Genomic DNA, 18,475 nt, shown 5'->3' on the forward strand with positions numbered 1-18,475 from the left:
GTGTTCTGCACCCAGAACTGGAGCTTAAATTTTCAACTTCAAATGCAGTCTTGTTGTCCAGTTTGCCTGAAGCCTTAGCCTCTGCAAAACCAGAGCCCTCGAAAACTGGGCCTGGAATGGCTAGCACCTGACGTTAGCACATGCACGACATCATGCTACCCAGCGGAAGGTTGTGACTTGCATTCAGACAGAGGAGAAAGAATTGCCTTTTTTTTTTTTCTCTCTCCTCCTTCTAGACCTAGTTGTGTAGGTGTGTCAGTCTTTCCTGCTCCTTCTCTTTCATTTTGTAGGTGCTTTCCTATTACTCAGTTCTCTAATACTTCATTGCTAGTGTATTTAAGCACCTCACAATCTTTAATGTACTTGGGCCAGCACACGCTCACCATTTTCTGTCCAGGGAAGGGCCTGTTTGTAGTTCTCTGTGATGCAGTATAAACATTTCCCTTGGTGTTTTGGAATGGAATACAGCTGTGGGTGCTAGTTAAGGTTGCTTGTTCTCATCCAGTTTCAAGAATGTTTCATGTCACTTCTTTGGGGCTGATGACCGAAGTCAAGAAACCCTGGTCACGTTAGTGGGCTTTGGGTGAGGCTTGTGCTCACCGAGATGCTCAGGTGCAGACTGGGACCTGCTGCCTTTGGAGCCTTGGTGGTGGTCAGCAGGTTGCGCAGCCTGCGGGGCAGTGGCTCTCCTGCTGCTGCTGTAACCATGGAGCGTGGTGCTCCGTGCTCACGGCCTCTCCCTTTGGGAAGGGCAAGCCACTGATGGCTCCTGCCTTCCTGTGCTCTCCCTGCAGAGCAGGCAGCTCCCAGCAGCTTTGCCTGAACCTCTCTTTGCAGTGACGGCAGGGGGACAGCCACGAGGCAGGGAGCAGCAGGGTGCCGCTTCCAAAAGGAGGGTGCTGTGCTTCAGGGAATAACGTCCTCGTTGAGTCGGGAAGCATGCAGAGGCAGCCAGCACCATCGGGGCTCCTCCTGGCTAGGAAGGATAGATCAAACGGGAGACAGCCACAATTGCTCTGTGATTAATGCTCTGCCCTCACTGCATGAGTCACCGTGCTTTATAAACCTGCAGCTGTTCCCTGCCAGCTTTCTGGAAATAAGCACATCCTCTGCTCCTGGCAGCAACGCTGAGCTGTGCGGGAAGTCTGTGCGTGGTGCTCAGTGGAGCAGGATCTGCAGCGCTGAGGGGAATTTCAGACTCTGTCATCCAAGCCCACACAGAATCTCAGCTGCCTGTCTGCCCTGTCCTCGCCCCAAAATAAGATTCAGTTTCAGCTTGGATATTTGTGGCTCCAAATCAGAAGGAGGTGCAAATCAGCATTGCTCAGTAGGGTCCAGCAGCTGCTATTGGTGATACCTGGAAATGCTGTTAGTGGGTGTTTTTTTGTTTGTTTGTTTTTCTCTCTCTTTGATGCTGTCCTCTGAGGAGTTTACTCCTATAACTCTGGCTGATCAGTGAAATGAAGCAGATTAGTCTCAGAGGAAGAAGCTGCAAGGCAGGTTTGCTCTGTGCAGCCCTGATGTTAGCAGGTGTGGGCAAGATGCCAAGGATAGCAGAGCCTGAGGAGTCTGTTTCCACAGGGCCTGCGTCTGGGATGGGTTCAGGGACCTGCCTTGGGTCGTGCAAACGTGTGTAGCTGTGGGAGCTTGCCTGACTGTTGCTGTTCCTGTTTTGTGGCTAAATGAAGCCTCTGGGAGCTGTAAATCTGTCACCTTCTATGAACATTACATTCAAAGCATCTTCTCATTCAGAATTACAAGTCTACCAGAGTGTATGGTGCCACCAGCATCCATTCCTTCCCCCTGCCCCAGGGTTTTGTGCTACCACATGGTCATTAATCTGAGCATTGCTGGTGTTCCTGATATTTTCTGAAGATCAGGCATTACGCTTCTTAATATGTGCCACTATCTCGGAGCTGTTTCCGTCTCCGTGAAATGGCTTTCTGCTGCCAGCTGTGCAGTCAGATACTTTCATGTGAAGCTGGGCAAGGAGGTCAGGCAGGGTGGACTGCTTCTAGGATGAGCACCTTCTCTCTCTTAGGTTTCTTGCTAGCCTTATTTATTAGTGTCTCGAACACTGGCCTGGCTGGTGTCTTGAGTAAGCTGTAGTGGCGGGGGGGTGGGGGTGGGGGGGAAAATACATCCGTGCAAATAAAATATAATTATACTTCTGACTGGACAGCTGCTGTGTAATTCTGTAGTGAGTTAGGATCTAAAGTCTGATGCTAGAAACGTAGCCACAAGGATGATGCTGACTAACAGACCCGATCTGGTAGTCACTAGATGTGGCAGCTGGGCGTGTGTACTCAGTGCTCTCACACAGAGACCAGGTCTGATGCTTTTCTATTACTACAGGGTGTTTTGTAGGGGACTTCCAAGGTGGGTGGGTGGGTGTGTTTGTCCTGCAAGGCAGGGTTGCAGATGCCTTTCCAGAGGAAGCTCGCACTACTTGGGAGAAGGAATTTCTCCATCAGGCCTGAGCTTGGTGTCTCTGGGAAGGAGAAGGGGCTCCTTGCCTGCCTGCCTTCAGGGAAACCTTTCCTTCCAGAAAGCTGTTTTCTCTGATATGGGCACAAGATGCTCAAAAGAGAGAAAGCAAGATTTTTGCATCATTCCTCACTGCCTAGGAGAGGATGAAGTGGATGATTTTTTTTTTGAAGTAACTCCTAGAAAGGAAAAGGTTGTGCAGGTCTAGGTCCTCACAAACATCTGAGGCAGATAGTGATAGTCTGGGCAGTGCCTTTTGCCTGCGAAATTCTTCTGGGAAACTCGGAACCCGTTCAGGTGAAACACGGTGGCGGTGGTGTTACATGGAGCTGCACTAACTGCAGAACCACTTCTGAGAAACAAGCTCAAGTGCATAGCAGATCTCAAAAACTTTGCACTGGGCTTGATTCATAGCACATATCCAGTGGCTTATGTATTTAAGTGATTTTTTTTTTTTATGCTCTCAAATCTTTTGAAGCTAATGGTTATTATGTGTTTCTTTCTCTTGGTAGCTGAGACAACTGCCCTAGGAAACAGAGCTGGCTGGTGGGAACTGTCATAAAAATAAGCAAGACAGTGTGAAGAAGAGAATTCATTCTTCTGCCATATTGCTGGGTTTCAAAAGGGATAGGACATTTGGATGCATAACAAGTACATTCCCAGTTACAGCTGTAAGGGTTAAAACTTCCTAGAACTCAGCAAGGGATCTGTTTAAGGCAATTATAACTAATGCCAGTGAGGAAAGAAAGCTCACTGGGGCCAGGTCATTCTGTAAATGCTAAGGAGAGTTTCCATCATCTCCTCCAGAAGCATCTGGTCTGGGCTGCGCATGGGAGCCGGGTGCTGGGAGCCCTGATCTCCTGCCCAATGCAGGGTCCTGTGACAGGAATGGGCACCATAAGGGTGAGGTGGCTGCAGTTCAGCTTGAGTAGCAGCTCCTGCCGGAGGCACTTGTTCAGGGTATCGGAAAGAACTCCAGGAAAGATTGATTCAAACCCTTTGAGTGAAATAACCCTTGGAGAAGGCTGTTCTCTTTGTTTCTGGGCACTGAAGTTCCCTCAGCCCTGAAACAAACCAGTTGTTGTTGCTCTGGATCTACAGTGCAACTAGGAAAAGGTCTGGGATGTCATGTATTTCAGTTTACATAGCCCTGCTTGCTTCCTTCTCCGCTGAAGTTTCCTCACAGTGCTGATGATCATAATTGCTAAAGCTCCAGCCAGGGGTTCCAGTAAGTTCTGTGCTCACACAAGGACGCATGCGATACTGCCACCATGGGCATTAATCCAATGGAAAATGAGTTTCCAGAAATGACAGCCGGATGAGAAGAGAAAAGGAGGATGAAGGTACAATAGTAAGACCACATGCTGGTACCATCTGCCTCTCCTTCACACTGTGCGAGGTCTCATGCTGTGTAGGTCACTCAGATGGATACAAGAGCTCTTAATCTAAGCACTGTCTAGCATCCCTGAAGTCACTGTAATGGCTTGCTCAGTGTGTCATTCAGCAAAAGCTTGAAGGTGTGCTTGAAGACAGTGCCCTTCAGAGAGAAGGGATGTGATGATGATTGACTGGCTTCTAAAACTTTTTTCTTTCTTTCTTTCTTTTTTTTTTTTTTTTTTCTTCAGGAGCTTGCTAAGCCGGCAAGATGCGTGAGTATAATGAAAATAAGGAAACCTGTGGGACCATCTGTCTCAAGTATCTGCTATTCATCTTCAACTTCTTTTTCTGGGTAAGCAGCTGCAGCCTTCTTCAGAGGCACATAGATAGCACAGCAGTTTCGATGGTAAGGGCAGAAATTTTGGTCCCAATGAAGTAATTGGCAAAATGCTCTGACATTGGTGGGACCCAGTTTTCATCCCGTAGGCCAGCACAAGTCACAGAAGTCGTGGCTTAATACTGTGGCCTCTAGTTGTTTATGGGTTTTGGTACAAAGTATAAAAAAATAACTGGATGCTTGAAAAATTGCAGTCTTTCTGATGTGTTTTTTCACATGGCTAGTGTCCTCAGGAGGCTATCCACTATCCCTGTTACTCTTCTCAAAACAGCACGGGCAGTGGATTGGGGGCAGACAGAGCAAGAATAACACTCTGATCCCTGAGACTGGGTCCACACTAGAGCTTTCTAGAGTGGTGCTTTCTACCTGAAGCCAAGAGATAATTTCTGCCTTTGGTGCCGGAGATAGAACATCAGAGCATGCAGGAGACACTTCTACAGAGAACTGCCTGTTGCTCCTTGACAAGCAGTGGAAAGCTGGCTGATGTGAAGCTGCTTCTGACCCTCTGTTGCTAGGTCGCATTCCAGTGAATTTGGCATCTTTTCATATTTGCCCAGATAAGATGGTGTCTATATTTGGGAGGGCTCAAGTCCAAGTGGAAATTGCTGTGTGCAGACAAATGCTCCAGTTAGCTTACACCTCCTGCTGCCAGGGGTGCCAAACTGGCCTCGTTGTTTCCCTGCCACTGCCAGCCCCTGTGAGGCCTCCAGGAGCCTTTCCCTTGGTCCAGGTCAGCTTTGGTTCAGATTGCAGAGCAGAGGCACATGCTGGCATCCCAGTCCTGCTGGGCATGAGGAAACTGCTGTGTCAGAAGGCCCTCATTTGCTTCTCTCCCTCTTCACCCAGCTGGCTGGTGGGGCTGTGATGGCTGTGGGTATCTGGACCCTTGCTGAGAAGAGTGACTACATCAGCCTGCTCTCCTCCAGCACGTATTCGGCGACTGCCTATATCCTGGTTGTGGCAGGAGTAGTTGTCATGGTGACTGGCATCCTTGGCTGCTGTGCCACCTTCAAAGAGCGTCGGAATTTGCTCAGAGTGGTAAGTTTTACCTTTTTTTTTTTTTTTTTTTTTTTCCCATTTGGGTTGGGAGTGAGCAGCTCATTTTTTTCTTGAACAATGCCAATATGGGGGGAAATACCTTGGATGTGTTTTGCACTGCAGACTTGCAGAATAGTTAGGGTTGGAAGGGACCTCCGGAGATGATCTGGTCCAACACCCCTGCTCAGCCAAGGCCAGCTAGAGCAGGTTGTCTGGCACTGTATGCAGTCAGGTTCTGAATCTCTGCAAGGAGGGAGACTCCACAGCTGCTGTGAGCAACCTGCTCCGGTTGAAAAGTATTTTCTTAGGTTCAGATGAAGACTTCTGTATTTCAGCCTGTGCCTCTTTTCTGTCATTCTGTCAATCTTCTTCACCTGTGCTACAGCAAATACCACTGAGGCCTCCAGCTCTTAGCACTGGTGGTGTCCTTGTCCTAGGTGGCAGGTCTATTACAGAGCATTTCCTTCCATCCACCCAAAGAATGTGCTTACCGCTGCACAGTTCAAAAGTACAAAGTAATACTGGTGATATCTGTATTATACATAGGAAGGTCTTTTGGAAACTATTCAAAGCAAAATCTTTTGGCTCTTTTTCTCTTCCTTCTCTGCTTCTCCTAATCCCTTAGACTTTTCTGGAAAATGGGAAGAAAAAGGAAAATATGGGAGATCTGTAAGAAAAGTGGCTTTTGATGGCAATAAATTCAAACCAAATGAATACACTCTTTCAATGGCTTGTTTTTTTTTTTAAGTAATAAAAAAAATCCAAGTAATATTTTATTTCCTTGCAAAAAAAAGATTTTATTTTGACTTTCACAAAAAAAAAATCACATAGTTTTGATATGCTGGTGTTCTTCTGTGTCCCTCCCTGTGTTGTTTTCTCAGCAGCTTGCTTATCAACCTGCACTAAAATTTTTGACCAGCCCTTTCCCCTTTCAGTCTGAAGTGTGGCAGCAGTCCTTCAAGAATCTGCAGCAGTGAGTGCAGGGACTGACATAACAATCAGTGGCTCTGCTTTCACAGTAGCAAAAAGGGGAGGACACTTTACTGTCCCTTCAGCAGCCCTTCCAACTTTGCAAGTCCTCATTCACCCAACTGTCCTATTTTGTCTCTTGTTCAGAGAGAGGAGCACAAATACAAGCTATGAGCATTCCTGACACTTGTACCGCCGCCTTGGAGATCTAATATTTTTGGTGAAAAACAGAGTTAAGGCCAACAGTAGAGAGGGAAAAAAAAGTGGAGGGACTTGCTCCCAGAGAGCACAGGGTGGTTGCCTTGCGGGCGCTGGTTTCCTCAGGCTCCTGGTGTGTTGCAGTCCTTTTTAGCCTTACTCCAGTTATTCTCCATGTCAGAGATCCCCTTTTGTCTTTTTCTGTCAGCCAGAAGCTACAGATGAAAATCCGGTGTGAAAATCTTTGTTATTCTGCCCCAGCAACCCCAATAGTTGTCCCCGGGGAACAAAAGCTGGCTCTGTGTGCTTACACCATGTGTCCTTTCAGAGTGGCTGGTTGTGACAGGCCTATTGTCTCTCCCCACTCGTGCTCTGCTTTGGTTGCTAGTGAGTAATCTGCACAAGAAATGCTGCTGTGCTCGCCAGGGCTGAGCCTCGGCGCCTTCGCCAGCTCTGAGCTCAGGCACTAACCCTGACATCTTCGCCGTCCGTGCGCAGGGGGTTGTGCCAGCCTGTCCCAATTTCTCTCAGTAGCAGAGGCATGGAAGTGAATGCAGTAACTGGCATTTTCTCCTCTCCCCATTTCTCGCTGGTGCTTTTTGACAATTATGGCTGTTTGCAGAATAAGTATTTTGGTTTTAGTTTTTGATTGCTTTTCTGTTTAAGTCTCAGGAAGTTGTGACTTTTAGCTGCCTTCCTAGCTGCCTGGGAGTTTGAAGGGCTCACTTTGAGGATTTCTTCTGTATTTCATTGTTGATCACTCGCAGCTGTGGCACTTTTACGTCCCTGCGTGTTTCCTCGTGTGCCTCCCTAGCCGAGTGCACTGATCCGCGGGCAGTGGACGCAGAGTTCCTCGCGTAGCCGGGGTGCAGGGAGACGTGGCAGTGGAAATGCAGCCTGGCCTGGCTGGCCGTGGCGCTGTGCTCTGCCCTGCTGCTGGAGCTCCTCAGTCACGTGCTGGCAATGACCTGCAGGCCTGCTCAAACTGAAGCTCAGATGCAGAAGCTGCAGCCCTGCTCTCCAGAGTTTCAGCAGGCTTTCTTGGGCAGGGACAAGGAGGCATGGATTAGGCTCTTTGCTCTGATATGTCCCTGTTATCACACCTGGCAGTCAGCATGTTAAAAAGCTGCTGCGGGGGTATTTCTTCTGTGCCAGGAAGAATCTAGTTAAGACTCTTCTGAGCTGGAACCCAACTGCTCCTGTCTCTTGGTGAGTTGCAAAGGCAAGAAGAGTGCAGCTGAACACAGGAGAATAAAACCTGCATCTCAAGCCAGCTCTTTATGAGCATGTAAGCCAGTCAAGATACACGCTTTCATGCACAAAAGTATGCAAGTGGGAGCTCCCAGGAAGGACCTAGCAGATGGAAAGGACCTTGCACATAAAGGCAGCAGCTGGCTTTCTTCAGGCTTGGCCCCTCACTGCTGCATTTATTCAGTTGGCTTGGACAGGGAGAAGGGAGGATGGGTGGAAGAAATCTTTGCCCTCTGTGTTTGGAACATCCCATGCAGGCCTGACTCTAGCTTGGAGCCAGAGTAGGAGTAAATTTTCCTAGAGCCCACCCACATTCCAGAGTGCCTCCCAAAGGCCTTTGGGTGATCCAACCTTTCTTACTGGTTTCCCTTATTTGGGGGAGTGAATGTGACGTGTCCTTGCAACTCCCCACGGGAGCTGTCCGGCTTCTTCCTGAGCAGACCTGTGTGAAAGAGCCCTGTAACTCTTGATGGAGAGCAGAGAGAGCAGCCCTGTTCTGCACCGTGTGTGTGTCCAGAGCAAAGGCTGCCGCTCCCCTGGGTCGCTCCCCTGGTCGGCATGAAGTGGTGCAATAGATACTTAGAAGGGACAGCGAGGCCTGGAGGGAGAGGTGAGGCTGAGATAAGGGTAGTGCATAATGAGGTGGCCTATCAGCATAGACAGATTGGATGCAAGGGCAGCAAATGCAGTAACCCTGAATACAAGGTATATAAAAAGGTCTCTGACTTGAATTTTCTAAGGTCTGACAGGTATAATTTGTTTTTTCTCCACCACAAGACAGCAGAAGGAGCTGAGCTGCAGTGAGACAGCTCATCTGCACCGGAGCGCCTCTGGCATGATGACAGAGAGCACCCGGTTTCAGGGGGATAAATGAAAGAAGCTTTCCAGGTCATTGGCTGTTTCCAGCATCCCACTACCCTCCTTCCCCCTCCTGTCCAGAGCAGTGATGTCAGAGCAGTCGGATGTGACTAGGTTGCAACAAAAAAAGCCAGTCTTTGTAAAAAGTGCCCATCCTTTCTTACTCCTTTGAATATCCGTCCTATGAGTGTTGGGACCAGCCTTTAGCTCTCCAGCCCGGCTGATGACTCATTCCCATGGCATGAACGAGCACCTTGTCCAGCGTGGGCAGACACTGGCAGTGCTCAGCCCTCATGGGGAGTCGAGTGAATGCCTGAGATTGTGCACTCAGATTAAAGCCCAGCTTGCAGATAAAACCCAGCTGGCAGCCTTTGCAGCTGCTGCATCCCAGCAGGGTGCAAGAGGAAACCTGAGCTGGGAGGGTTAGTGTTTATCTTCTGCAGAGGGGCTTGGAAATACCTGTGTTGACCAGGCAAAGGAGGGAGCACAGCAAGGAATATAACTCCAGTGTAAGAAAAGGCATCCATGCTATTTAGGCCAACTTGCTCTGTACAGGCCTTTACTGTTCTTGTATGTGTCAGGGAAACATAGTTTGAATTCTAGCTATATGTACTGGAACTGTTTGCTCGTTCCTTGGGTTCGTTCCTTGGGCTGGAATGAGCACAAAGCTCAGACTGTTTCCTACAGGTGAGCTCTTTAGGTTGTTGTGAGGCTCTGGTGGTGGTGCAGGATGTGGGAACATACCTGGGTTTTGAACTATTTAAGTAGATCTGTGATGATTCAAAAAATTGGCCTTTTTCTTTCCCTTTTGGTGGACTAGACAGTGAACTGACTGTAGCTATTGAGAGGGTCATAACATGAGGAAAGGCAAGACAGATATCCTAGAAACTTTCCTGAGGGAGCATGGAAGAACATTTGTAGGTATGTGGCACCTGGTGCTGCTGCCAGCCTTCACAAACAGATGTTTAGTAGCTTTATTGGCATTAAAGCACTTCAGTGAGAATAATCAATTTAAATATTTTTTTTTACAGATGGGGGGGGAAAAGCGATGTGAAGGGGTTAAGTGACTTGCCAGTGTCATTGAAGAGGCCAGGGGCAGAGCTACAGAAAAATCTCTATTTTCAGAGTCATAATATGATGCTCTGACTCCAGAGTACTCTGCCCAGTCCTCTTAGTCCCATTCAGATGTTCTTGCTGAGGTCTGACTTCCCTCCTTGTCTGTTCATAGGTAAAAGCCTCCCAAACCTTGTTAGTTTTCAGTGCTGTCCTTTTGGTTCTCCTTGTGGCAAGCAAGACACATCCCACTCCTGGTCGTCAAGTCCATCTTAAGAAATCATCTTAGTGCTGTCTTCTAAATATGGTTCAAAGATATTGAGCTTTTCTTTCAAGATCCCAGTTCAGCAAGACAAATACTTAGAGCCCTGATGGTGACTGTGTTCTAAAATCCATTGCTGTGAGTGCTGTTCTTGGGTCCTGCAGAAGTGACTGGGAATGCTGTAAGCTTGTGCTTAAGTGATCTGCTATATCCTAGGTGAAATGGGCCCTTTGTTGCTTTATTAAATCATTATTATAACATGAATTTCTCCTTAGCAACCGTGAAAAGACCTAAACAATATCAAAACAAGCACAAGTTTTAAAAAGAGGATTTATTTTTAAATTGATGCCAGGAATAGATGCTTTCTGTCATATTGAGCATACTCATCAGGTTATTCACCGAGCACTCTCTTGTCCTATGATCTTGTCACACTTTTCCATTCTCTATGTCCCTCTGGTTGTGTGAATTAAACTCACACTTGCTGCTGCCAGTCTTCAGATATCCCATGTTATTTTCCCTGTGAGATTTCTCCTATTTTACCCTAGCCTAAGTCCTAATCTCAACTGCAGGCCTTAAATGCTCCTGCAGAAAAGGAGCTCCTGCATCAACAAAGATGGGTTCGTGCGTTTCACGGGTCAGTGTGAAGCTTCATTCCAGCACCTCCCCATGTTCTGGTTTAATGTCCTACTTTCCCCCTTGTTTTACAGTACTTCATATTGTTGCTGTGCATCTTCCTTCTTGAGATCATTGCTGGAATCCTGGCCTATATCTATTACCAGCAGGTGAGTAAACGTTTGTGCTTGAGGCTCAAACCAGGGAGAGAGAAAAGAGCTGGTGATCCCATTTCTGCTCAGAAATGCTGGAGGCTTGGGACCTAGGGTCTGGCTGGGGCTCAGCTTTCTATATGTCTGCACTATCTTCCCTGCATATAAAAAAGACCTTGAATATTTGCTGATTTTGATAAAGTGTTAGTGGTTACACGTGGGAGGACGATGCTGCTCAGGGAAGACTGCAGCTCATCTTTGCTCCCTGCTTTTCTGCAGAGCCCTGAGGGAGAGGCCTGTTGAGGCTGTGTACATGCAGGGCATAAAGCAAGCAGTTGAGGTTTTGATAGTGTCACCTAGTGTATTCAGGATATAGAAACAGTCCCTGCTGCATCCAGCAAGACAGCTGCCATACTCCAGAATTGGCGAAGATGGTAAATGGTCCAGCTGAGAGGTTCAGGTCACTTTAGGTCCAGAAGTTTTTAAGAGTTTTGTGTAACTAGCTCAGCTGAGGGCCTGGAGAACGTCATAGGCTCTGAACAGCTGCAGTCCTAACTTGGCACCTGCTACAGCTGCAGAGAACAGTAGCTTCAGTCACTGCTTTGTTTTTAAACAGGGTTTAGCCACCAAGATACATACAGCCTGGGGAGTTGCCCTTGTGTCTGGGAATTAATTGGAAAGGGCAGACCAGGATTGCTGTCAAGTATCTGCCTAAAAATCAGCTGGACATCCCAGCTTGTTGGCTTCACTGTCTGGTTTCTTTACCGTTCCTTTTATCTTGGGATTTCTGTGCTTTGCCTTGTTAAGATATGCACTGGCAGCTAGAGTTATATTTGCTTGTACCAAGAGAAATTGGTGACAGAAGTGTTCATATTTAATGGGGAAAGATCAATCCCGGGAGCATGGCAGGAAGCCAAGGTCCATCAATGCAAAGACTAAGTTACTGTGTGATAACGAGTGGAAAGGGGTTGTCTCAGGTTGAAGCAAGGGCTGGCGTATTTGGAGCTGTCCCCTTAGAGTGAGAGCATGCACTTGCCCCCTCGCTCTGCCTGACAGAAATCACCCCTCTTTCCTGGGTGCAGGCTGCTTGCTCTGCTTGCCACTGGTTTTATTTCTACCCTTGCTTTGGTGTCTAAGGCTTGCGCTTGTGTGCCTAAACTCCGTTTCTTTTGCTGTCTCTATTCCATGCTGCAGTTCTTCCCCGTGAGCCTACAGGTAACTGCTTTTCTCCCAAGTAATAATTCTGCTAATGGACTCTCCTCTTTATTTGCCTTTGGTGAAGTCCCTTCAGCTGCTGAACCTTTTCCTTTTTCTTTGTTACGCTAAGTCCTTTGCACTTCTATAGAGCTTTCCAGCCCAGGATCTCAAAGCGTTTTGCAAATGTTAATGAATGAAGCCTCATATCACCTCTGTGAGGTAGGTATTGTCCCCATTTGACACATAGGGTTGGAAAAAAATACATTTAAATATAAAAGGCTTCAAAGGGAAAGTAAACAACATACTGCATTTCATCCAGTTCAGCATAACAAAATGATTTATTGGTTACGTGTGAAGAAATAAATGTATGTAGAGAAGGTATCCATCCAATTCATTCAGTGACACCATGCAGAAGGCATGATGATATTGTTTATTGGTATAGAAAACTTAGGGTTTCATACGTGTCAAACTAGAGCACTGTTACGTTATGAAGCAGGATGACAAACAGATGCAGATCTTGGGTACTTTCTGGCTGCCACAGGGGTGGATGAAAAGAATTCAAGCATATTAAAAGAGCCTCCCCAGGAGAGAAAGGTGTTTGAAAGCAGTTGCTTGAGCTTGCCAGTGGTTTATAGTAGAAGTATTTTCAGGAACGGTACACTTAAAAACCAGACTCCTCTCTCCAAGCCTTGCAAATGTGTCACTGGATAGACTGCTTTGGCTGTAATGTGCAATCAGGCCATTCAGAGACATAAGATGGCCTGTGGTGTCATAGACCTGCTCATGTTTTAAACAGGCACAATTTCATGCATTTGGTTCTGAGCCAAGCAAGTCTTGGCAATTTCTCTTACTTATGCTGGGCTGAGACCCTTGCAGTGATGTGTAGCACAGGCTTGAAATTTAACCCAGAGGCAGCTCTTTCCACTTAATAAAATGGGAATGTGATCTTTGATCAGTTGGATATAGGCTTGCGTGCTTCCTGGAAAGCAATCTGATGCAGCCTTGGAAGGGGAGCTGGAAGGAAGCTGTAGCTTTGCTAGGTCCCGCTGGGTACCTCTACCCTCACTAGGTAGCTTCACTGCCACGGGGAGTAGCAGCACTGAAATGTATGATGGACGCTGGGGTGCTCAGAGGGAAGGTCGGTTTGCTGCATGGTTTTATCCCACCTGTCTCTTCCATCCAGCTAAGCATGGAGCTAAAGCAAAACTTGAAGAACACCATGACCCAGAAGTACCGGAAAGAGGGAGAAGAGAGTGTTACCAATGCTGTAGACAAGCTGCAGCAGAAGGTAGGTGTCTCGAAAGGTAGGGAGCATTAAAGCAATAGCAGGGCTTAAAACCACGCAGAAGGCATCACGGGCTGTTGTCATTGAAGATGCAGATGTTTCACAGCTCCCTCTGATTCAAGACAAGTTTGCATGGGGCAGGGCCTGGGCCATGCTAGCAGCAGAGCTGCGTGTTGTGGTCTCTGAGCTGGAGACACAGTAGCGTAGGGGAAGCTGAGGGCTCCCAACGTGGACTGGAGCTGCCCGGTTGCTCTGATGGCTGTTTTCTCTTCCCAGCAGTAGAGCCTTGGAGGAAAGGCTAACATGAATGCTGAACAGCAGCATTACTTTCAATGATCAGTAATTAAATCCACCATGTTGTCACCGTTGGCACTCTCCAGTCCTGTGGTTAAGAGCAGAGGTTGCTGCACGCAATTTCTAGTTACAGTCCACCCCAGTAGTAACTAGAGGCTGTGGCTGCTGAAAAGTGGGTGGTGATGATATTTAATGGCCATATTTGGGATTGTTAACAAAAAGGTCACTAATGAACATTAATGAGCCTAAAGAAATTCAGGCCAGTGAGAGAGCTGGAGTGTCTGCAAAGGAAGATGAAGGCTTCAGGGAGAAGGCTTCAGGGGGAAGGAGGTTGCAGTGCTTGCAAGCTTAGCCTTTAATCTGTGTTCATCCAGTTCAAGTGCTGCGGGAGCAACAACTACACAGACTGGGCGGACAGCCTGTGGATCAGATCTCCAGAGGCCAACGGGCGGAAGGTCCCAGACAGCTGCTGTAAGACTATAACCGACCACTGCGGCCGAAGAGACCATCCTTCCAACATCTACAAGGAGGTAAAGAGCAAAAGAGCTTCAGAGTCTGCTGGTTGTGAAGTATATAAAGGAGGTGTTGGATCAGTGCTGCAAGTCTTTAGAAGGCAGAATTTATTTCTGTAGTTTGGAATCCGGCCTTTAAAGACAAATTATAACAGCTTCAAGGAAGACAAAAAGTGGAGGTGTTTAACTCTTTACAGCCAGGACTTAGGGTGGATTCTTACATGTGGACAAATGTGGGGACAGATGTGTGTCATTGTGTCTGCTAGTGTGTGGAGGATTGCAGACAACACCTGGTAAACACAATCTGGAGTACATTGGCAGGGAACCTGATTGTGGGAGAGGGTTGCAAAGCCAGAAAAAAAGAATCTTCAGCAAGAGGAGAGGACAGTAGGAATATTTTCTACAACTTTGTATTGTTTGTATTCATTTATATGTAGATATAAAGATAATATAAAATATTTGCTATAAAGTATGCTGGTGATAGAATAAAGTGTGTGAGGCGGTCCCTTCTGGCACAGGACTCAAGCTTGAGCCTTACATGTGACACAGTTCTAGTCATTTAAATTACAGGTGCAAATGAAGGTGGTCCTCACCTTCTTTTTCTAGTTCTTAGTACCTCTGACAGTTAAGGAGGACCTCAACTATGAGGGAATGAAGAACAATGCTGAACAGTGTAGAGGTGACCCCTTTAAAGCAGGTATTTAGTCGCAGAGTATGTGCTTTCTGCAGGACTCGGAAGAGGATTAGATAGCTTCAGGAGTGTGAGTAACATTTGCCATTAAGTCAAGCAGCTCAAACGGATACAAAAGGATCCAACCCTCTAGCCTTGTGCCATGAGCAGGGAGATGAAGCCAAGTCTCTCTGATCTAACAAAGCCTCTTCTTAAGTCCAGCTGCTTAGCTGGGTTTAGCCCCTTGGAGGAGGAAAAACAAAAAAGCCTTCGCCATGAGGTTTGTGTTTCCCACAAACAACAAGGAGGTGCAGAAAAGCATCCAAGGGGCTGATGAGGTGTCCCTGAGAGTGGACACCTGCAACCAGTCGAGTGGTAGGGTAGGCTCTTCCCTTGCTCTGTCTGTGCTGTGTAAAACTGTATTATTGGATTATTGAGAGAGCCATTCTAAGGTGCTTGTCACGGTGGGTTAGCTCTAGAGGAGAGAAAGTTCCCAGGGGTGGCTTGAATCTACATAAGGGCAGAGTTCAGAAAGGATTTTATTGATTTTGGGGGAGAAAAAACCAAAACCAGTCAGGGAAGAGTAATAACTACTTCAGATCAGGGCAACGGGGGTTGGCTAAACCCTCTAACCCAGGCATGGGGAGATGGAAACCTTTGGCATCCCTTGCTGAAGGGCTGTGTTCTCACTCCTTCCCTCTGCCTCTGTGCATGTAGGTAGGTGTGTATGCTCACTGAAAGCTCCCTGGGACAGGAGCATCCCCTGCACCCTTGGGACTCTGATGTAGCCTACACAATAAATCTCCATGTTACCATGGAAAACCTGCCTCTATATTAAACGGTTTAATTATTTAAAGGGAATTCTTCAAAAAAAAAAAAAAAGTCTAATTGATTTCTTTGTGACAACAGAAACTTAGCAGGACCAAGTAGGGAGGGTAGGGCCACCATGCTAGCCAGGGGTGCAATTGCAAGGGAAGGCAGGCAGAGCCAGGCTGCTGAGGCCCACACTGAGACTTAGTGCTCTCGAAAACAGGAGTGGGAGGTGTTTGCTCTTAAAGGGCTCCTCTCAGGTTTAAGGTCTCAGTAGTGGATCTCTTCACTCTTGTGGCCTGACTGGAATAAATCCCCTCTCCAGATATATGTGCTCCTTGTGTTCCTCCTTCTAGCTAGCAGCCTTCTCGAATCTGCTGGGGAGTTCCTGAGTTCTCCTGCAGGTGGCTGTTGTAAGTGGTTCCTAGTAGGTCCAGAGCCATAATAAACATAATGCGGTTTACGTCATCTCTGTGGCTTTTTTGGTGGTGTTTTGGTGGAGACGATGCTCACAGATGCTGCTTTTTATAGCATGACTTTCAAAGCTTGCAATGTTATCCTAAGCAAGAGACAGGCAGTTAAAATGAAACTGATTCCATGTTGTGCCCTCCCTTCTGTCTTCACAGAATGGCTGCATTACCAAGTTGGAAAACTTCATTCAAGAGCATCTGAAGATTATCGGAGCAGTGGGGATTAGCATTGCTTGTGTGCAGGTAAAAAGACTGAGTGATGTTTTGGGGGCACGGAACAGAGTTTTAAAGAAACCCCAGAGTTGAGAGATCAAAAAGATCAGACTTTCCCCTGGCTTAGGAGGAGAAGCTGCCAGGTAATCCACAAATCCCAAGATTCACAAGCTCTAAAGCATGATCCTTTTTGGCACCTTTGCCTCTGGTGAAGGAATGGGAAGAACAAGCTGCAGGGCAGCACTCCCATCATGGCCGTGGGAGAGGCTCTTAGTGCCGAGCATTTTGCAGCCTGAGAGAGACCTCTTGTGGGGATGTGCCGTGATTGCCTGTGTAGCTAGGGAGATGCAGCCCGTCCAGAAGATTTTCCTACCCCAGATTATTACTTTTGTTTAGTATGCTCCAGATTTTTGTCTTTCTCTTTGTCATGTTGATGAGTGGCACTGTGAGTCTGCAAATGAGTTTTAGGAGGGGGATAAGTAGAAAGGTGGGACATGGATCCCCTCTGCACTCCATTTTAGATGGGAAGAGATAGGATATTCTCTTCTCCCTGTCGCAGATGTCTCTGGGAGTTCCTCATCTTTCCCTTCTTCCTGGCAAGCGACCAAATTGCATCCCAGAGAATTTGCTGGTGATTACTTGTGAGGATTAGCACAGATTATACAGACTAGACTGCAGTATCCCCAGATGGTAGCTAGTTGCCACTACAGTCTGCATCCAGCTATTACTTGCAAGTTCCGCACCGTTCAGCATCCACGTTACTCTGTCACCTCCCTGGCCTCCTCCAGCAAGCAGCTCTTGGGAGGTCTGAGGGGCTGCTTTTCAGAAGTGGTGGACTTGTGTGTTTCCCACCACTGTAAGATGGAGCTGTGGTGTTCAGCAGTTCTGCCAACTTGCCTGGGTGGTCAAAGGAAAACTTTATTCTGGGAAGGAAGGAAAAGAGGAAAGGAAACAGTAGACCTGAATTTATGAAGTTCAGTGTTTTTCCCACTTCCTCTTTTTCAGTGGTCCATAAACTTTTCTCATGCGTTTATCTTGTTTTCTTTATGCCCTGTAGATCTTTGGAATGATTTTCACCTGCTGCTTGTACAAGAGTTTAAAGTTGGAACCATATTAAGAGCTGCAGGAATTCTGTCAGCTCCCCCTCAGCCACCTCCCTTAGCGCCTGCCACCCTCCACCACCAGCACAGAAGTCAGTAACCTGAGGACTTGGCTCTGTAATGAAATGCCTCCAGGACCATGCATTGCCTTGCCTGCCCTTTCTGAGGAGAGTCACCCTCCTTGTCTTGTACCAGGCAGGCAGGGGTTCAGTGGGTTTTCTTCATTGTCAAGAAGCAACTGAGCTGTGAGTCCTTTGCTAGAAGCTTTAGCAAAACATAAAACCAAAGCAAGATTATCCAAGGCCAATTTTCTTGAGGCTCTTCCTGAACCAACATGAAGATATCAAGACCCTATACAAGAAACTTGGTTTGCTCTCTGATAAGCTCAACAGCACCATGCATTGATTGTGAGGACAGATGATGTTTCTGCACTGAGCTGGAGCCAGGGCTGAGTCTCCCATATGAGGAAGATTTTTCTCTCTCCCCGAAGTGCACACTGATGTCTTAACATACCGGTGTTCATCCGAGAGGACGGCTGCTTGGTTGCTTGGGGCAGAATCCTCTCTCCCTTCAAACTGGGAACATAACTGGGTGCAACTGAAATCTTATCATGACTCCATTGCCAAAGTGTGGCTGCCTTAGGATTAACCAGCAATCCTTCCTCTTCCTCCTCAAAGCTTTCACCCAACATGGTGCCATTAGGAGCCACGAGATGCCTTTTGTCTCTACTGATTCTACTGCAAAGATGTTGAACTCCGTTCTAACTCTTTCGGGCCTAGTTTGTTCATACATCCAGTGTGAATGAGAAAAGAAAAAGTAATTTGTTTCCTGGCGTCCTCTCTGCCGAGACTGCTCTGTCTGTGGAGTGGGTGTATCTCGCTATCCTTCGGCCTGTTCGGTTAGTGGAAGTATCTTCTCCCGTCTCGCATACTGAGAGATGCTGTGGGCCTGATGGTGTGATTATGATCTTCAGGATTATCTTTCTTGCACAGGAAATGAATATGTACAAATGTTGTATCAGCTTCCAAAGTGTTTGGTAATCAGCCGATGGTTTTCTCACTTTAAGGAGACAGGGAAACCCACTTTTCTAATATTCTTACCAGTAACCAGTATAATCAGCTTTATCCAGTTGCTCCAGTGTATTTGGTAAATTGGGAGAGCTTGATTATGAGTTAACCATCTGTTTGCTGCAGAGAAATAGGTTTTCTAAAATGTTACTTCTCCATTGGGAACCAGGGTATCTACAGGACATAGACATCACTGCTGTCAC

General features: G+C 47.1%; 2 protein-coding genes across 2 annotated transcripts in view; both read left to right on the forward strand.

Moving 5' to 3' along the window:
- RPLP2 (ribosomal protein lateral stalk subunit P2) overlaps positions 1-18,475 on the forward strand; it is a 192,369-nt gene that overhangs the window by 95,871 nt on the left and 78,023 nt on the right. The window lies entirely within an intron of this gene.
- On the forward strand, positions 4,091-17,951 carry CD151 (CD151 molecule (Raph blood group)). Its single transcript, XM_010222319.2, has 7 exons — positions 4,091-4,216; positions 5,108-5,299; positions 10,598-10,672; positions 13,035-13,139; positions 13,805-13,960; positions 16,049-16,135; positions 17,163-17,951. The coding sequence occupies exons 1-7, from the start codon at positions 4,133-4,135 to the stop codon at positions 17,220-17,222; spliced, it is 759 nt and encodes a 252-aa protein (XP_010220621.1). The 5' UTR covers positions 4,091-4,132; the 3' UTR covers positions 17,223-17,951.

Source organism: Tinamus guttatus, unplaced genomic scaffold (genome assembly GCF_059628265.1).
Source record: "Tinamus guttatus ecotype Peru unplaced genomic scaffold, ASM5962826v1 Tinamus_guttatus_pri_ptg000240l, whole genome shotgun sequence".
NCBI classification, from domain to species: Eukaryota; Metazoa; Chordata; class Aves; order Tinamiformes; family Tinamidae; genus Tinamus; species Tinamus guttatus.